At 36.1% G+C, this 17174-nt stretch overlaps 1 protein-coding gene across 1 annotated transcript in view; it reads left to right on the top strand.

Annotated features, from left to right (window-relative positions):
• Nucleotides 1-17174, top strand: part of SLC49A4 (solute carrier family 49 member 4) — an 82693-nt gene that overhangs the window by 29928 nt on the left and 35591 nt on the right. The window contains exons 4-6 of the mRNA XM_012476221.2: nt 2825-2954; nt 7746-7854; nt 16326-16393. Of these exons, the coding sequence (XP_012331644.1) occupies nt 2825-2954; nt 7746-7854; nt 16326-16393 (307 nt within the window). The remainder of the gene's footprint in view (nt 1-2824; nt 2955-7745; nt 7855-16325; nt 16394-17174) is intronic.

The following is a 17174-nucleotide window of genomic DNA, read 5'->3' as shown; positions in this document are numbered from 1 at the left end:
CAGAATTTATAATCTGAAGACTATAAAACACTGTTGAAAGAAATTAAAGAAGACCTAAACAAATGGGAAGACATTCCATGTTCATATTAGGAGGTTTAATATTGTGAAGATATCCCCAAATTTATCTGTAAATATAGTGCAATTCCTTTTAAAATCCCAGCTGCCTTTGTTGCGGAAATCAACAGGGTGATCCTGAAATTTACATGGAAATGCAAAGGACTAGCAATATCCAAAACAATCTTGAAAAAGAACAAAATTGGAGAACTCACACTTCTCAACTTCAGAACTTATTACAAAGCTACACTAATCAAGAGAGCATACTACTGGCATAAGGATAAGCATATAAATCAGTAGAACAGAAATGAGATTCTAAAAAAATAAGCCATTACATTTATGATCAATTGACTTTTCAGAGGGTCCCAGGATAATAAGGGCAAAAGTCTTTTCAATAAATGGTAGAGGAACATCTGAATATCCAAATTCAAAATAAGGAATTTGAACCCTTTTCTTACACCATACATAAACATTAACTCAAACCTAAATGTGAGAGCTAAAACTAAAACTCTCTTAGAAGAAAGCTAAAGAGTAAATCTTTATGACCTTGGATTAAGTGAAGCCTTTTTGAAAATAATAAGTGTTGGCAAGAAAGTGAAGAAATGAGAACCCTCATACATTCCCATATGTGGGAATGTAAAATGGTATAGCCACTTTGGAAAGAGTTTGACAGTTTCTAAAAATGTTAAACATAGATTACCATACAATCTAGAAATTCTTCTAGATATATACCCAAGTGAAATGAAAACATATACCCATGTAAAAACGTATACATGAGTGTTCATAGCAGCATTATTTGTAATAGCCAAAAAGTGGAAACAACCTAGATGTATATCTACCAATAAGTGGATGAATAAAATGTGGTATATCCATACAATGGAATATTATTTGACAATGAAAAACAATAAAGTACTGATACATATTCCAACATGAATGACCCTTGAGAACATTACGCTAAATGAAAAGAGCCAGTCATAAAAGACCACATATTATATGATCCCATTTATAGGAAATGTCCATAATACTGAAATCTGTTAGGACTAAAAGTAGATCTGAGGTTGCTTAGGGCTAGGAGATTGGGAGTAATGGGTACAGAGTTTCTTTTTGGGATGTTGAAAAAATTCTAAAATTGATTGTAGTTTTGATTGCACAATTCTGCTAGTAAATGGAAAACCACTAGATTATGCACTTTAAATGTGTGTATTGTATGTCATGTGAATTATATCTCAGTGAAGTTGTTTACAAAAATGCCAATAGATGGTCAAAGAATATGAATAAGGCAATCATGAAAGACATATGAATGGCTGATACACATATGGAAGATGCTCCTTCAGTATTACTAATAATGAAAAGAACTATAAATTAGAACAGTTCATTAACTTCTTGTTGCTCCTCAGATTGACAAAAAATAAACAGATTGAGAACACTGAAAAAAAGAAAAGAAAAAAGGAACCTGTTAACAATCTTGTGTTTAAAAATTAGAAGTCTTTAAAGTTCTAACTGAATTAAACAGAATTATTTGTGGTTAATTGTCTTATAGGAATGTTGTCCTTTTTTCTAAGAATACAGCCCTAGAATTAAAATTATCCAACTGAAAGGACCTATAAAAATCACTAAATTTAATTCCTTTATTGGCCTAGAAAGATTAAGGGATTTGCTCAAATTACAAGATAATTAATGGCATAGACAGGTCTATATTCCAAGTTTCCTGACTTTTCTACTAGTGCTATGCTTTTCTACAAAATTGGACACAGTTATCAAAAGCTGGAACTTGCAGGTGCCAGAATTATAGAGGGGAAGATTGGGATGCTGGAACCTTCCCTTCTATGATGGGGCCAAATTAAGATTGTATTCATTTTACTCTGATTGTCTAATACTCTACATTAGCTAGTTTTGTGTTTAAATTCTATTCTCTGTCTCTTTTCTTTTTTGTTATTGGATGCCTTCTTGTTCAAATTTCCCATACAGTCTGTAACTTGGGGCTGTCTTACACAATGCCTCAAACTATCCTATCATGAATTAAGCAACCCTCCTATCCTGTTATTTCTTACCAATTTTTTTTTCTCAGTGCCATACTTATTAGACGATCATCCTAGACCTGTTTCTCAATCTCTTTTATAGTAAGATACTGTTGGTTTTTAATGTTTTCTCCATAGGGCAACATTTGTTTACTTCCTCAATCTTTTTATCTGTGTAGTGTGCCATAGTACCAGCATACACATCTTTGTTAGTATAACTTCTTACCAATTATTTGCTGAAATTTCTGTCTTTATATATTCATGTTCTTTTTTTTACTAGACTGAGCAATCTTGGCTAGAAACTATATTTTGCTTATCTTTATATACCTCAGACTCAGTTGATACTTAGTAAATATTTGTTAGGTAAATAAATACCTGAGAGGCCGGGCATGGTGGGTCACACCTGTAATTCCAGCACTTTGGGAGGCTGAGGCAGGAGGATGGCTTGAACATCGCTTGAGCTCAGGAGTTCGAGACCAGCCTGGACAACATGGTGAGACCCTATCTCTACAAAAAAAATTTAAAAATTAGCCCAGCATGGTGGCATGCATCTGTGGTCCCAGGTGCTTGGGAGGCTGAGGCAGGAGGATCACTTGAGCCCAGGAGGTCAAGTCTGCAGTGAGCCATGTTTGTGCCACTGCATTCCAGCCTGGGTGACAGAGCGAAACCCTGTTTCAAAAAACAAATAAATACTTGAAGTACTCAACTTTTTGTGTTGCCTGATTAACATTTTACCAATTTTTTTCTTTCAGAATTTGGAGTTGTCTGCTTAATATTTTCTGCAACACTAGCTTATTTCCCACCCCGACCTCCTCTTCCTCCCAGTGTTGCTGCAGCTAGCCAGCGCCTGAGTTATCGGAGGAGCTTTTGTAGATTATTAAGGTAAATATACTGAGAGTCATTGAATGGGTTTGACTGACACCTTCAGGATAACTTCAGATTTTAAAAAATTAAGATAGTAATTTTTCAGCAACCTGTTAATTAGGTTGTAAATAATTGATAAAATACTCATTGAATAGTTTAGATTTCCTATCAGAAATCTTGAAAAATCACCAAAACCAGAAACCTCTATAATTTTTGCCTTCTCTGCATATCACCTATACTATTATTTGCTTAATATTTTAAAAATCAAATCTTTTATTTTTCTTAAATAATTTTCTTTTATAAAGAATCCTGTATCATACAATAGTGTCTGTGAAGTCATAGATTGTGTGTGTTATACATTTCTTAGTGTGTACATTATTTTTATTATGTGTTTGTTAAAGCGTATTAAAAGAAGCAGGTTCTAGTCAATACAAAGTGATTAAAATAAATAATGTTATTCACATATCACCTGAAATCATTATATGTACCAGCAGTGGGATCATATTTTAAGAAACCTAGTATATTATTTAATTTTATTGGAATAACTTTAGTGTAGTTAGATTAAATTCTACTTTTGAAGGCTCAAATGCCCAGTACTGAATTTAATTCTTGGGATATATAAAACATCACTATTGATTATGATTTGCAATTGGATCACTAGATTTTGTCATTTGAAATTTTTTTTACAGTTATTTGTGATGAGTTTTTATTGATTATATGTTTGCTAAAATGTCTTTTAATGTTATTTACTTAATTATTCTAAACTTTTTTTCCACAGCAGACATTTTATTTTGCTCTGCTGCAGCAAATTGTAATTTACTATTCATTGTGAAATTTGCAACATGCCTTCTTCTATTTTGGTTTCTTCTTTCTACAGGAAATATTCAAATACGAAAATTACAATGTCCATCAGTTTGTAGAAAAAATAATTAGAACTCAATCCATTCATTGACACCAAGATCAGTGATAGATTATAATACTAGAAACAACACATGCCCCGGCGTGCACACTATATAATATCTTAGTGTTGCAGCTGTTAAAGTAAAATGTAGTCCTACCAAACAGAGTTAGGTTTGATGGAAAGTACTTTTCACTGCCTCTGCTTTAAATTTAGATTTAAATTAGTTAAAATGAAATAAAATTAAAAACTCAGTTCCTTGGTTGCACTAGCCACATTTCAAATGCTATGTAATATCGTTTTTCAAACTTTGGTTTACAGCCAAGTAATTCAGTGAGTTGACAGTCATTTTCTTCAAGCAAAATAGAATGGAATAAAATAGAATAGAAAATATTATTGCATCACATGTAATAATGGTTTGTTTTAGACTTTTGTTTCAGCATATATGTTACATATGTATGGGTAGGTCACAAAGTAAAAATAAATTTCTTTGGGGTATAGTAAAAAGTTTTTGAAAATCACTTCTCTGCAGCATGTCACGTAGTACTTTGCTTTTCACATCATAGGTTAAAAAAAAGTGTTAGGTTGAATTGTGATTCATGGCACACATTTGTAAGATGACAGTTTAAAACGATCATTTTTTTTAAAACAATGCCACTTAAGTAAATTTTTTTCTATGCAAACCTAGCTGCAGATGTTAGATATAGCAATAGATAAAGGTAGAGAGGTAGATTGGGATCATATTATGACATACTAATAATTTTGGACTATTCTGTAGGAAATGATGAGTCACTGAAGGATTTTAAGCCAAGGAGTTATGTATAAGATTGTTCTGACAAGGAGAAACAGTTAACTTAAAATTGTCCCTCTGACCACTTTGACTTATGTTTACTTCTAATTACCATAGAGTCAAACTCTTCATTCTGTTTAAACCATAAAGTATAAGATCTTCCTTCTCTACAAAAAGCTCTTTTCACCAGTACCTAACATTCGTTTGTCTTTTCTCTTATTGTTTAATCTGCATGATTGCCAGCTTCTACCTTTAGGATCTCCAGGGGAGTTCTGTGGGCCTGCCATGCTCCATTCCCTTAGTCTACCAGTGTCATTTCCCCCAGTCTCTCATTGAATTCCCGAAATCATTGCCTCCTGGATTAATCAGAATATTTGCTATGGCATGAACACATTTATTCATCTGTTTTTTTATTCATAATTTATATTTCCTTCTCCCATTTCCCTCCCTCAACCTGGGCCGCCTTTCAAATGCCTGCTTCTTTTTGTCTCTGTACTTTTGCAGTATGTGTACTGCTTTGTATGCATCTATGTTTAATTCATCTAAACTATGGCATATTGTGGATGTCATTCTGTTTGACTTTTTTCACTAACACCACATGGGTTTTGGGTTTTTTTAAATTTTTCATCTTGGAATGTTACAATAATATACAAAGGTAGCATAGTATAATCCCTATAACTCAGTATCAACAATTGTCAGTTAGTTTACACCCAGTCTTTCATCTTTGTACCACCCGCTTCCCACCTTCCTGCACCATGAAACAAATCCCAGATGACAACTTCATTTCATCCAGAAATATTTCAACATGTGCAATATGTGTGAAAATAGACTCTTTTTAACATAAATTTAATGCCATTATCTTAACTAAAAACTTTTAAATAATAATTTGCTAATATCAAATCAGTGTTTGAATTTTCAGTTATCTCATAAATATTGAACAGTTTATTTGAACATGATCCACGTTAGGTCCACACATTGCAATGGGTCCAAGTGCTTTAGAATCTATAGGTTTGCTTTCCATGGCTCTTTTGTTCTTATAATTTAATTGTTGAAGTGCCAGCATTTTTACTCCCAACTTCTGGATTTTCCTGATTGCCTCATTGTATAGTTTGATACGTTCCTGTCTCCTTTGTGTTTCCTGTAAATTGTTAAGCAGAAGTATGCTCTGATTCAGATCTTATTCTTGCCTTTGTTTTCTCTTTTTACAAGACTACTTCATAAGTGATGCTGCCTCCTTTCATCAGGAGGCATATGATATCTGGACAGCTCTCGTTTTGTGATGTTAGCACTCTGTTTTCAAGATGCATCCCTGCTGCTGTGTGTACACCTAGTTCTTTGTACTCCATGGTGTTAATCTATCACATTTCATCTACTTATTCTCATTGTGTACCCAGATTGCCTCCAATTTATTGTTACCACATTGTTACTGCATTGACATCCTCATGCACGTCACCATAGACCTGAAAATTTCTTTGGAAAATAGACAACATGATTGCTAGGTCATAGGATAGTCTAAGCTTAATTTGTCAAGTATTGCCAAACTGCAGTGACATGATCATAGCACACAGTAACCACCTGCCTAAGCCTCTCGATTAGCCGGGATTGCAGGTGCACACCACTATACCCGGCTAATTTTTAAATATTTTTGGAGAGATGAGGTCTCGCTATTTTGCCCATGCTGGTCTCAAACTCCTGGCCTCAAGTGATTCTCCTACCTTGATCTCCCAAAGTGCTGAGATTACAGGCATGAGCCACCGTGGCTGGCCAGAGCTTTTTTAAAACTACCTACTCATTTGGTGAAATAATATTTGTTACCTGTATAATAAGCCCTGACAATTGTTAACAATATGAACAAAAAATATTATTCTTATAAAAATAAAGAATTTCAAGAAGCGAGCAGGCGCAGTGGCTCACACCCATAATCCCAGCACTTTGAGAGCCCAAAGTGGTTGGATCACCTGAGGTCAGGAGTTCAAGACCAGCCTGGCCAACATGGTGAAACCCCGTCTCTACTAAAAATACAAAAATTAGCCAGGTGTGCTGGCAAGGTGCGTAATCCCAGCTACTTGGGAGGCTGAGGCAGTAGAATCGCTTGAACCTGGGAAGTGGAGGTTGCAGTGAGCCGAGATCACACCATTGCACTCCAGCCTGGGTGATAAGAGTGGAACTCCATCTAAAAAATAAAAAAATTCCAAGAAGCTTGAATGTATTAACTGACAGATTTCTTTTATAAAGCTTGCCACTTTGAGCTTCTTGAGGAATAACTATATGTGTGTGTGTATATATATCGTGTGTGTGTGTGTATATATTTTTTTAACTTATAGGCTCAGGGTGCACATGCAGATTTGTTACATGGGTAAATTGCATGTTGTGAGGGTTTGGTGTACAGGTTATTTTGTCACCCAGATAATAAGCATAGTATCTAATAGGTAGTTTTTCTATCCTCACCCTCCTCCTACCCTGTACCCTCAAGTAGGCCCCAGTGTCTGTTGTTCCCTTCTTTGTGTCCATATGTACTTGATGTTCAATTCCCACCTCTAAATGAGAATATGTGGTATTTGCTTTTCTGTTCCTGTGTTAGTTTTCTTAGGATAATGGCCTCTTGCTCCCTCCATGTTGCTGTAGAGGTTGTTATCTTGTTCTTTTTTATGTCTGCGGAGTCATCTGTGGTGTATTTGTACCACATTTTCTTTATCCAGTCTACCATTGATGGGCATTTAGGTTGATTCCATGTCTTTGCTATTGTGAATAGTGCTGCAGTGAATACACACGCGCATCTGTCTTTATAGTAAAATGATTTATATTCCTTTGGGTATATACCCAATAATGGAATTGCTGGGTCAAATGGTAATTCTGTTTTAAGTTCTTTCAGAAATTGCCAAACTGCCTTCCACAGTGGCTGAACTAATTTACGCTTCCACCAGCAGTGTACACACGTTCCTTTTCTCTGCTACCTTACCAGCATGTTATTTTTTTGGGTTTTTAATAATGGCCATTCTGCAGATATTTTCTATTTCTGATCTGGTGTTCCAGTTTCCAAATAACATACATTTTTCATGACTAAGCGTTTATTCTAGACTTTTGATTTGTTGTAATGTTTCCTTTTATTTCTCATTCACAGCAATTTTAGATTTTTGATGATTGCTTTAGCATATGCCATACCACTTGGTGTATTTGCTGGCTGGTCTGGAGTTCTGGACTTAATTTTAACACCAGCACATGTCAGCCAAGTAAGTATTTTGTTTCCTTATATGTTATAGTTATTTTCATTCATTTAATTTATAAATACTGGTTACAAGTTCTTGGTTTTAGCTTCAAGGACTGGGTAAAACATTGTCCTACACCATTGTTGCAAAAGCAAGATCTTTATAGAATAGGTAAAAAATACTGTTGATTTTTCTTCCTTGATTTTGACAATAGTTGCGAATTTCACATATCTCTGAGAATTATTAATGATACTACTGGCTTTTTTAAAACGAAAGGAAATATTAGTTTTGTTGACTCCATTCTTTATCCTTACTTCATACTTCATAAAGAATATTAAGATCCCATCACCAAATATATAGCTGTTCCTTCGTCTAGTTTCTGGCTTTCTCTCTGGGCTCCAAATAAGGGTATTTTATTTATTTAAAAATAATCATTTCACTTATATGCTTGATGCCATCCATTCCTTCTCTTTGCTTCCAGATAGCATGATAGAAATGGGGAGAGAGAAATTTGGAGAGGAAAACAGAAGAAAACACACTGATATGATATTCTTTTGTATGAGTAAAAAAACAATTTGTCCATTTTGTTTTTGATGAACATTTGGATTATTAACCATTTTTGACAGTCACAAACAATGCTGTATTAACACTCTCGTACATGTCTCTTTATGCACCTCTATACACATTTCTGCTGGATACATATCTAAGAATGGAATTGCTGGTTATAGTATATACTACTTTGGCAGATGACGCCAAACTTCTCCAAGTGGTGATATCCATTTATAATCCTACCAGCAATACATGAAATTTCTCATCATCCCACATCATTTGCCACTTGTATGATAATATTAGTCTTTTTCACTTTAGACATGCTGATGGCTGTGCAGTTGTTTGCCATCATAGTGACTTCTGTGGTGTCTTTTCAGTATGAATTGGATATTTGAATATCGTTTATTTGTGACATACCAGTTTGAGTCTCTTGCCCACTATTGGGCTGCCTTTTTCTTACTGATATGTAAAAAAGAGAGCTGTGCAGAAGGGGGCTTCCCAGAGGACTCTGTGGAGACTCTATTAATCTTTGGCTGAGAAATGGGCTGCACATATAAAGGGCAAAGGTACTAGAGGCTTAACAGAGAGAGTGGTATGAGTTGAAAGCAGAACAAAGACAGAAGAGGTCAAACACTGTCTTGGTGTTCTGGCCCAACCATAATGGTAACACTTCATTCACACTCGTTAACCAGAATAGCCAAATTCTAGAATCAAGGACCATGCCCTAGATAGAGGAAGGGCTACTCCAGTTTAGGCTGATCATAAACAATCAATTATTGTTAACTATAATTTCCCTACTGTACTGTCAAGTACTAGAACTCACTCTTTCTATCTAACTGTATTTTTGTACTCCTTAACCAGCTGCTTCTTATCCTCCTGCCCTTCTTCATCAGCAGCTGGTAGCTATCATTCTACTTTCTGCTTTCCTGAAATCCACCTTTTTAGTTCCAACATATGAGTGAGAACATGTAATATTTGTCCTTCTGTGCCTGGCTTATTTCACTTAACATAATGATTTCACTTAACATACGTGTTGCTGCAAGTAACAGGATTTCATTCTTTTTTTGTGACTGAATAATATTCCATTGTGTATATATCTGGTGTTTTCTTGATACGTTCATCGGTTGATGACACTTAGGTTGTTTTCAAACCTTGGCTATTATGAATAGAGCTGCAGTAAACATGGAAGTGTAGATTTCTTTTTGTTATACTGATTTCCTTTCTATTGGGTGTATACCCAGAAATGGGATTGCTGCATCATATGGTAGTTCTATTTTTAGTTTCCTAAGGAAACTCCATGCTGTTTTCCATAATGGCTGTACTTCTTTAATTCCCACCAGCAGTGTCCAAGTACTCCCCTTTCTCCTGTTCCTTGTCAGCATTTGTTGCTTTTTGTCTTTTTGATGATAGCTAGCCTGACTGGGGTGAGATGATATCTCATTGTGATTTCTTTGTGCATTTCCCTGATTATTAGTGATGTTGAACATTTCTTTTTGTATATTTGTTGGCCATTTTATGTCTTCTTTTAAGAAATGTCTATTCAGGTTTTTTGGTCATTTTTAAATTGGATTTTTTTTTTTTTTTTGCTGTTGAGTTGTTTGAGTTCCTTATAGATAGTGGTTATTAATCCTTTGTTAGATGTATAGGTTGTGAATGTTTCTCCCATTCTGTAAGTTGTCTCTTCCCTCTGCTGTTTCCTTTGCTGTTTGGAAGCCTTTTAGCTTTATGTAATCTCATTTGTCTAGTTTTGCTTTTGTTGCGTATGCTTTTGAGGCTGGGCTCAAAAATTCTTTGTGCAGACCAATATTCTGTAGTGTTCCCCCAATGTTTTATTTTAGTAGTTTCATAGTTTCAAGTCTTACATTTAACCTTTTTCCCTTTTAGAAATAAAAAAAAAGTACAGCTCACTGCCAGCACTCATTTAATTTTATATAAACATGCTCTTTGATGCTGAAGCAAATCTGACTGATTTTCAATGTGAAAATAAAATATAAAAACTGTTCTTGGAGTTATTTCTAAACAGAACTAACATCAGAATCATCTGAATCATCAGAATCATCTGTTTCCGAAAAATAGAATTCATCAAATGAATCTCTAGCCAACGACTGTTTGAGAATGATGTTAACATCACACATAGGAATGCTACTTTTTCTAGGATTTGGTATTTTCAGCAATTGAGAATCACTATATTTTGTAAATGGAAATACCACTACTAAAAACAGAATGCTATAAATGGAATGATATCTTTTTTCTCCAAAGTTGATACACCAAGAGTGATGTGAAAATAGATATAAAAGCAAGATAGTTCATGGCAAAGATATCTTGGGGTAAATGCTGCAGCTGCAAAAGTGCTTCTGGTGAATATTCTCAGGGCAAATGGGAAAAGGATTAAATCTTTAATCCATTTTGAGTTGATTTTTTTTTTTTTGAGACAGCATCTTGCTCTGTTGCCCTGGCTAGAGTATAGTGACAGAATCATGGCTCACTGCAGTCTCAGCTTCTTGGGTTTAAACGATCCTCCCACCTCCGCCATCTGAGTAGCTGAGACTACAGATGCACGCCACCATGCCCAGCTAATTTTTTCAAATTTTGTAGAAACAAAGTCTCTGTGTTGCGCAGGCTGGCCTGTAACTCCTGAGCTCAAACAGTCCTTGCATTTGGCTTCCCAAAGTGTGGGCCATACTTGGCCATCTTTGTGTTTTAATTGGAGTATTTAGTCCATTTATATTTAATATAATTACAGACAATTTTGAGTTTAGACCTACTATATTACTATTTATTGCTCTTTATTTTGTTCAGCCCTGTCTATTCTTTCTGTCTTGTTTCTTACCTTCTGGATTAAGTATTTTTTGTTACTTTAATTTCCCTCCCCATCAGTTTGGCAGTAATAGACTCTTTTGCTTTGTAATGGTTACCCTAAACAGTACAGAATGCACACTTGATTTAGCAACACCTATTATATATTAGAATTGTACCTTTTCTAGGATAATCTAAGGTTTTTAGAATTCTTTAACTTCATTTAACCCTCTCCCATCTTTTGTGCTATTATTGTCATATATTTTAACTGCACAAGACATTATTGTTTACACAGTTTATATTTATTGACTCATATTTATCTTCATATTCACTCATTTTGTTCTTTATACCTTATTTATCTTCAGTCTTCCAATCCGTAATCATTTTTCTTCTATTTAAAGAGCACCATTAGTATTTTTGTTTGTTTATTGTGCAGATCTGCAGGGACAAATTCTCTAGTTTGGGGTTTGCTTTTTTATTTTACTGTTTGTTTTGCTCTAAAAAGTCTTCATTTTATCTTTATTTTTGAAGATTTTCTGTTGTTGGGCATAGAATTATTGGTTAACAGTCATTTTCTTTTGGTTTGTTGAAAAAAATAATTTCCTTTTCTTCTGGCTTCCATTGTTTGAATTGAGAAGTCAGCTCTCAAATTTAAAAGCTGTCTGCTTTTAAGATTTTCTGTTTATTATTGGTTTCAGCAGTTTTGCTTTGATATGATATAACTAGGTGGCATTCTTTCTCTAAATGTATTCTACTTGAGGTTTATAGAAGATATTAATTGCTGTCTTGTTAGCTTGATGTCTCTCATTCATTTCTGAAAATTTCTAGTCAGTGTTTTTTCAAAACTTGTACTCTATTTTCTCTAATTTATTTTGAGTATTCTAACGATGTACTGTATTCTCTACGTCTCCTTACTGTGTTTTTGAAATTTCCCATTATTTTGCCTTTCTTTTTTTCTCCCACCCACTTTTTTTGTTATGACATATCCTTTTTCCTTTCTATGCTTCAGACTGGATATTTTATCTAGCTTTTCTTTCAACTCACTATTTCAGTTTTCAACTCTGTTAGATATGCTATTAAATTCATCTATAAGTTATTTTAAGTTTTATAAAATTTGTCTTTGTTTCCTTTTATTTATTTATTTTTTTGAGATGGAATTTTGTTCTGTTGCCCAGGTTGGAGTGCAGCAGTGTGATCTCACCTTACGTAACCTCTGCCTCCCAGGTTCAAGCAATTCTCCTGCCTCAGCCTCCCCGGAAGCTGAGACTACAGGTGTGCGCTGCTACACCCAGCTCATTTTTGTGTTAGTGGAGATGGGGTTTTGCCATGTTGGCCAGGCCGGTCTCGAACTCCTGATCTCAGGTGATCCACCTGCCTTGGCCTCCCAAAGTGCTGGGATTACAGGCGTGAGCCACCATGCCTAGCCTGTCTTTGGTTCTTTTTTATAGTAGACATATTTCAGTAGAAATGCTTGGTCTTATTTTTTTCTCTATTAAAAATAGTTATTTTAAGTTTGTATCTCATAATTCCATTACCTTGGTCCCTTGTAGGTCTATTTATATGTTTGATATTTGGTAATTTAAAAAAATCTCTTTATGCATTCAGTTATTTTTGACTGAGTGCTAGACATAGTACATAAAAAGCTGTGGAGATAATTTAAGTATCAAGATGATGTTTTCCTTCAGAGAGAATTATATGTTTTTTTCTGGCAGGATTCTGGGAATCACCTTGATCTAGTTTCAGATCTTGAGATCACTTAAAGCTGGGCTTTAGTCCCTCAGGAGGCTGTTCCATTTCTAGTTCCTCCTACTCTTAGATATAGGCCTTCAGAGGGCCCACTTAAAACCTGGGGTTTTTACAAGGCCACCCCACAGCAGGCCCTAAACTCATATTTTTTCTCCTAGGTTAATTAGGCTGTCAATAACTTCTCAGTCCTTTAGCCACCTAATCTGAAATTAGCAGACAACCCTTAAGGAAAATTGCCTCCAAATACCATGCTCATCTCTTCGGATTATCTTCCCATCCTGGATCATGGTTTCAGAATTCTGAATTATTTTCTTGGCTCTCTGATGGCTTCAGATAAAATTTCCCCCAGATTTTCTAGTTCTCAACCAGAATACTAATCTAAATTACCTAGTGTATGTGTCTTAGTCTGTTCAGACTTCCACAACAAAATACTTCAGACTTTCACAACAAAATATTTTAGACTGGGTAATTTATGAATCCTAGAAATTTATTTCTTGCTGTTCTGGAGGCTAAAAAGTCCAAGATCCTGGTGCCAACTAATTTATATCCAGTGAGGGCTTATTCTCTGCTTCCATGTGGCAAAGGGACAAGGCAGCTACCTTCAACTTCTTATATAAGGGCACTAATCCCTTAATTACCTCCTAAAGACCCCACCTCTTAATATGATCACATTAGGGCTTAAGTTCCAGCATATGAATTTCAGGGGGACACCAACATTCAGACCATAGCAGTACCTTTACTGTAAGAAGAAAGCCTTTCTTTAGTTTTCTGACCTGTTTTTCTGGATAACAGGTATTCCAACTATGCTCAGTTCTGTTAAGGAAAATTGTAGCACCCATTTAAATAATACTGATTTCAGCTGGGCATGGTGGCTCACACCTGTTATCCTAGCACTTTGGGAGTGTGAGGCAGGTGTATCACTTGAGCTCAGGAATTCAAGACAAGCCTCAGCAACCTGGCGAAACCCTGTCTCCACCAAAAATAGAAAAACTTAGCTGGGTGCGGTAGCACACACCTGTAATCCCAGCTACTTGGGAGTCTGAGGTGGGAGGGTCACTTCAGCCCAGGAGGCGGAGACTGCAGTGAGCCAAGATCGCACCATTGCACTCCCGACTAGGTGACAGAGTAAGGCCCCATCGCACACACACACACAAAATGATACTGATTTGGCAGGTCTTTGCTTCATGTTGTAAACCCTAAGAAGTCCTTCCAAGTATCTTTCGCTATACAAACACTGAGAGATATAGAGACCCTGAATCATATCAGTTATTAAATAAAGTAGAATTTAAAATTAAATGAAAGCAAATTTTTTTAATTTTTAAATTAAGTTTTGGGTAGAATTGTATTAACTAAGGCAAATATCGTGAACAAAGGAAGCAGAAAAGTACAACATGTTCTGAAAGTACCAGCATCAGTACAGCCAGATGTGGAGCGGTCCTTAACCTAGAGCATGACCCCACTCACCTAGAGGATAGAAGGAAATGTTTGTGGGAGCCTAGTGGGCCTTGAATTATAAATACCAAATGTGCTGCAATGAAAGGAGTAGTCCTGCAGAACACAGAATTCTCTTGCCTCAAATGCCAATAGTATGAAAAACTATAGAGATAATTTAAGCTTCAGGATGTTATCTTTCTCCTGAGAGCGTTCATGTTTGCTTCTGGCAGCAAACACCAGTAGAGCAAAAGACTCATATAAAGTTACTGTATTTCTTAGAGTAGGCTAAGCTGCTGGGAGAAGTAGACCTCCAAAATTCTGAGACTTAAGAAAAGATTGTCATTCACATTGCAGTCTGGGACAGCGTGCATAATCTAGGATAGTTGTCCACAGTTTGGACAGCTCCTTTCCTCACACTGATTTAAGAGACCTAGGCTGCTTCCACTTGTGTCTCTTCTGTCTCCTAGGAACTTGTCATTATGCTTTCTCTCCCTTCCTGCCAGCTGTAATCTGGATGTGGCAGCTGGGCAGCTGGGCAGCCACATCCAGATTACAGCTGGCAGGAAGGGAGAGAAAGCATGGAGGAGGCATACACCTTCTTCCAAGTTCTAACCTGGAGGTGGCACTCTTCACTTATGCTCACTTCCATTGATGAGAACTGACACATGATCACCCATTCCAGCCAGGAACTGGGACATGTAATCTAGCTAAGTACCTAGCTAGAAGAAGAAATCATTTGGTAGACAGCTGGCAATCCTTGTCACAAGTGTAATGAAAAGTATGACTTGAAAAACAATAAAAGGTAAAAGTTAGTTTGGACAATGCTCAAGTGGCAGGTCATGTTTGGACTTTGTCCTACAACCACAAGGAAAACCAGTAACTCTTTCCGAGCAGGGACACAGAATGATTGGGATAATTATTTTGGCAACAGTGAGCAAAACAGATTGTGAAGACCTTTTAAGAAGCTCTTACAGGGGTCAAGAAGTAAGAAGATAATAAAATCAAGCATGTTGGTGATGGGAAGGAAAAAGAAAGGACAAGATGTACCAGTATTATTAGAGACTTGAAATTTCATTCATAACAACTAACATATATTGAGCACTTTACATTTATTAACTTATCTAACCCTCAGAAAAACTTTATTATCCCCATTCCACTAATGCGGGAACTGAGACCTAGAGTATTAGTTGGGACAGAAGCCAAGTCATAATAAAAGTTAAAGATACCGGAGTGATAAGGAAACGTTTGCAGCATTTGTAGATTGCTGTGAAAAAAATGTGGCCACACAGGCAGGAAAGAGACAAGATAGATGGAGAAACCTCATCAGTTAGTAATAATAATAACTAATGTTTATTGAGCACTTCCTATGTGCTGGCCACTGATCTGAGTACTATATACAAATTATTTCATTTAATCCATTTTATAGGTAAACAGACTTAGTTTGCCCAGAATCACACAGTAAATGGCAGGGCTGGAAATGTTTTCGCAAGAGAGGAACAAGCTATATGCATTTGAAACTCAGCTCGACTTCTCTTTCTCTGTCTACTCTCTTGCTCAGCCCCACATTTCCCCCCTGCCTTCCACCTCATGATACATTTTTAGTTGTTGCCCCACGTTTTAGCATCTAATTACTACCTAGCAGTTTCCTATGTTGGTTCTGTTTAAACTTTTTGAGGCTGTGACTATCTTCCATCCCTTTATTTTCTTAAGAGTTCCCAGTCCAATATTAGGCATGTGGTACATACTTGGAAAGTATCTGTTTGATGACATTCATTATTTTGTTGACTTCAATATTCCAATACAAAGTTAATCACGGACATAATTTCTTAGATGTTTGTATTTGTTAGTTACACATGAATGCTTTTGTTTTTATCCATTTAGTTATTAACATTGATTATAAAGGACTTTTTTTCATTTTATATTGCAGTATGATCATCTTGTATTAAATGTGTCTGCTGCTTTCTTAACAGGTAGATGCTGGCTGGATTGGATTTTGGTCCATAGTTGGAGGCTGTGTTGTTGGAATAGCTATGGCAAGGTGAGAGTATTTTGTTAAACTTGTGAGTGGACAGAGGTGGGGGGAAAAAAAAACCTAAAGACAAATAGGCTCCCCTAAATAAACATTACAATTCGGGGAAAAGTAAAACAAGCAAAGCTCAGAAAGGTTACTTGTTCAGACTACAAGAAAATTCACATGTGTTATATAGAATTTACTGCTGTAGGCCGGGCTCAGTGGCTCACGCCTGTAATCCTAGCACTTTGGGAGACTGAGGTGGGTGGATCCTCTGAGGTCAGGAGTTCAAGACCAGCCTAGCCAACACGGCAAAACCCTGTCTCTACTAAAAATACAAAATTAGCTGGGCATGGTGATGAGCACCTGTAGTCCCAGCTACTCTGGGGGCTGAGGCAGGAGAATTGCTTGAACCCGGGAGGCACAGGTTGCAGTGAACCATGATCATACCACTGCTTTCCAGTCTGGGTGACAGAATGAGACTTTCTCAAAAAAAAAAAAAAAGAAAAAAAAGAATTTGTTACTACAAGAAAGTTCCTCAGGAGTAGTCCCTTCCTCAAGTGTTTTTTGGAGACTGGAAATGTATTTCCAGTGTAATTAAGCTGTCTCTCTCCATGTTATTAGAGAACAACATCTACAAATGGAGCCCAAAAAAGATAATGTAATAATAGCCATGGAGACTATCATTTACAAAAGAAATCATTTGTAAAAGCATCTCTAGAACTTTCCATGAACAGACAGTGTCCTGATTAACAGATATTATTTATTTATGGTCTTTTTTGGCAGGTATCTTCCTGTGGTTATCCCT

Source organism: Aotus nancymaae, unplaced genomic scaffold (assembly GCF_030222135.1).
Source record: "Aotus nancymaae isolate 86718 unplaced genomic scaffold, 86718_ANA_hifiasm-v0.15.2.pri h1tg000062l, whole genome shotgun sequence".
In the NCBI taxonomy this organism is placed as follows: Eukaryota; Metazoa; Chordata; class Mammalia; order Primates; family Aotidae; genus Aotus; species Aotus nancymaae.
Note: the sequence above shows the minus strand (reverse complement) of the source record. Positions and strands in the feature narration are given on the sequence as shown.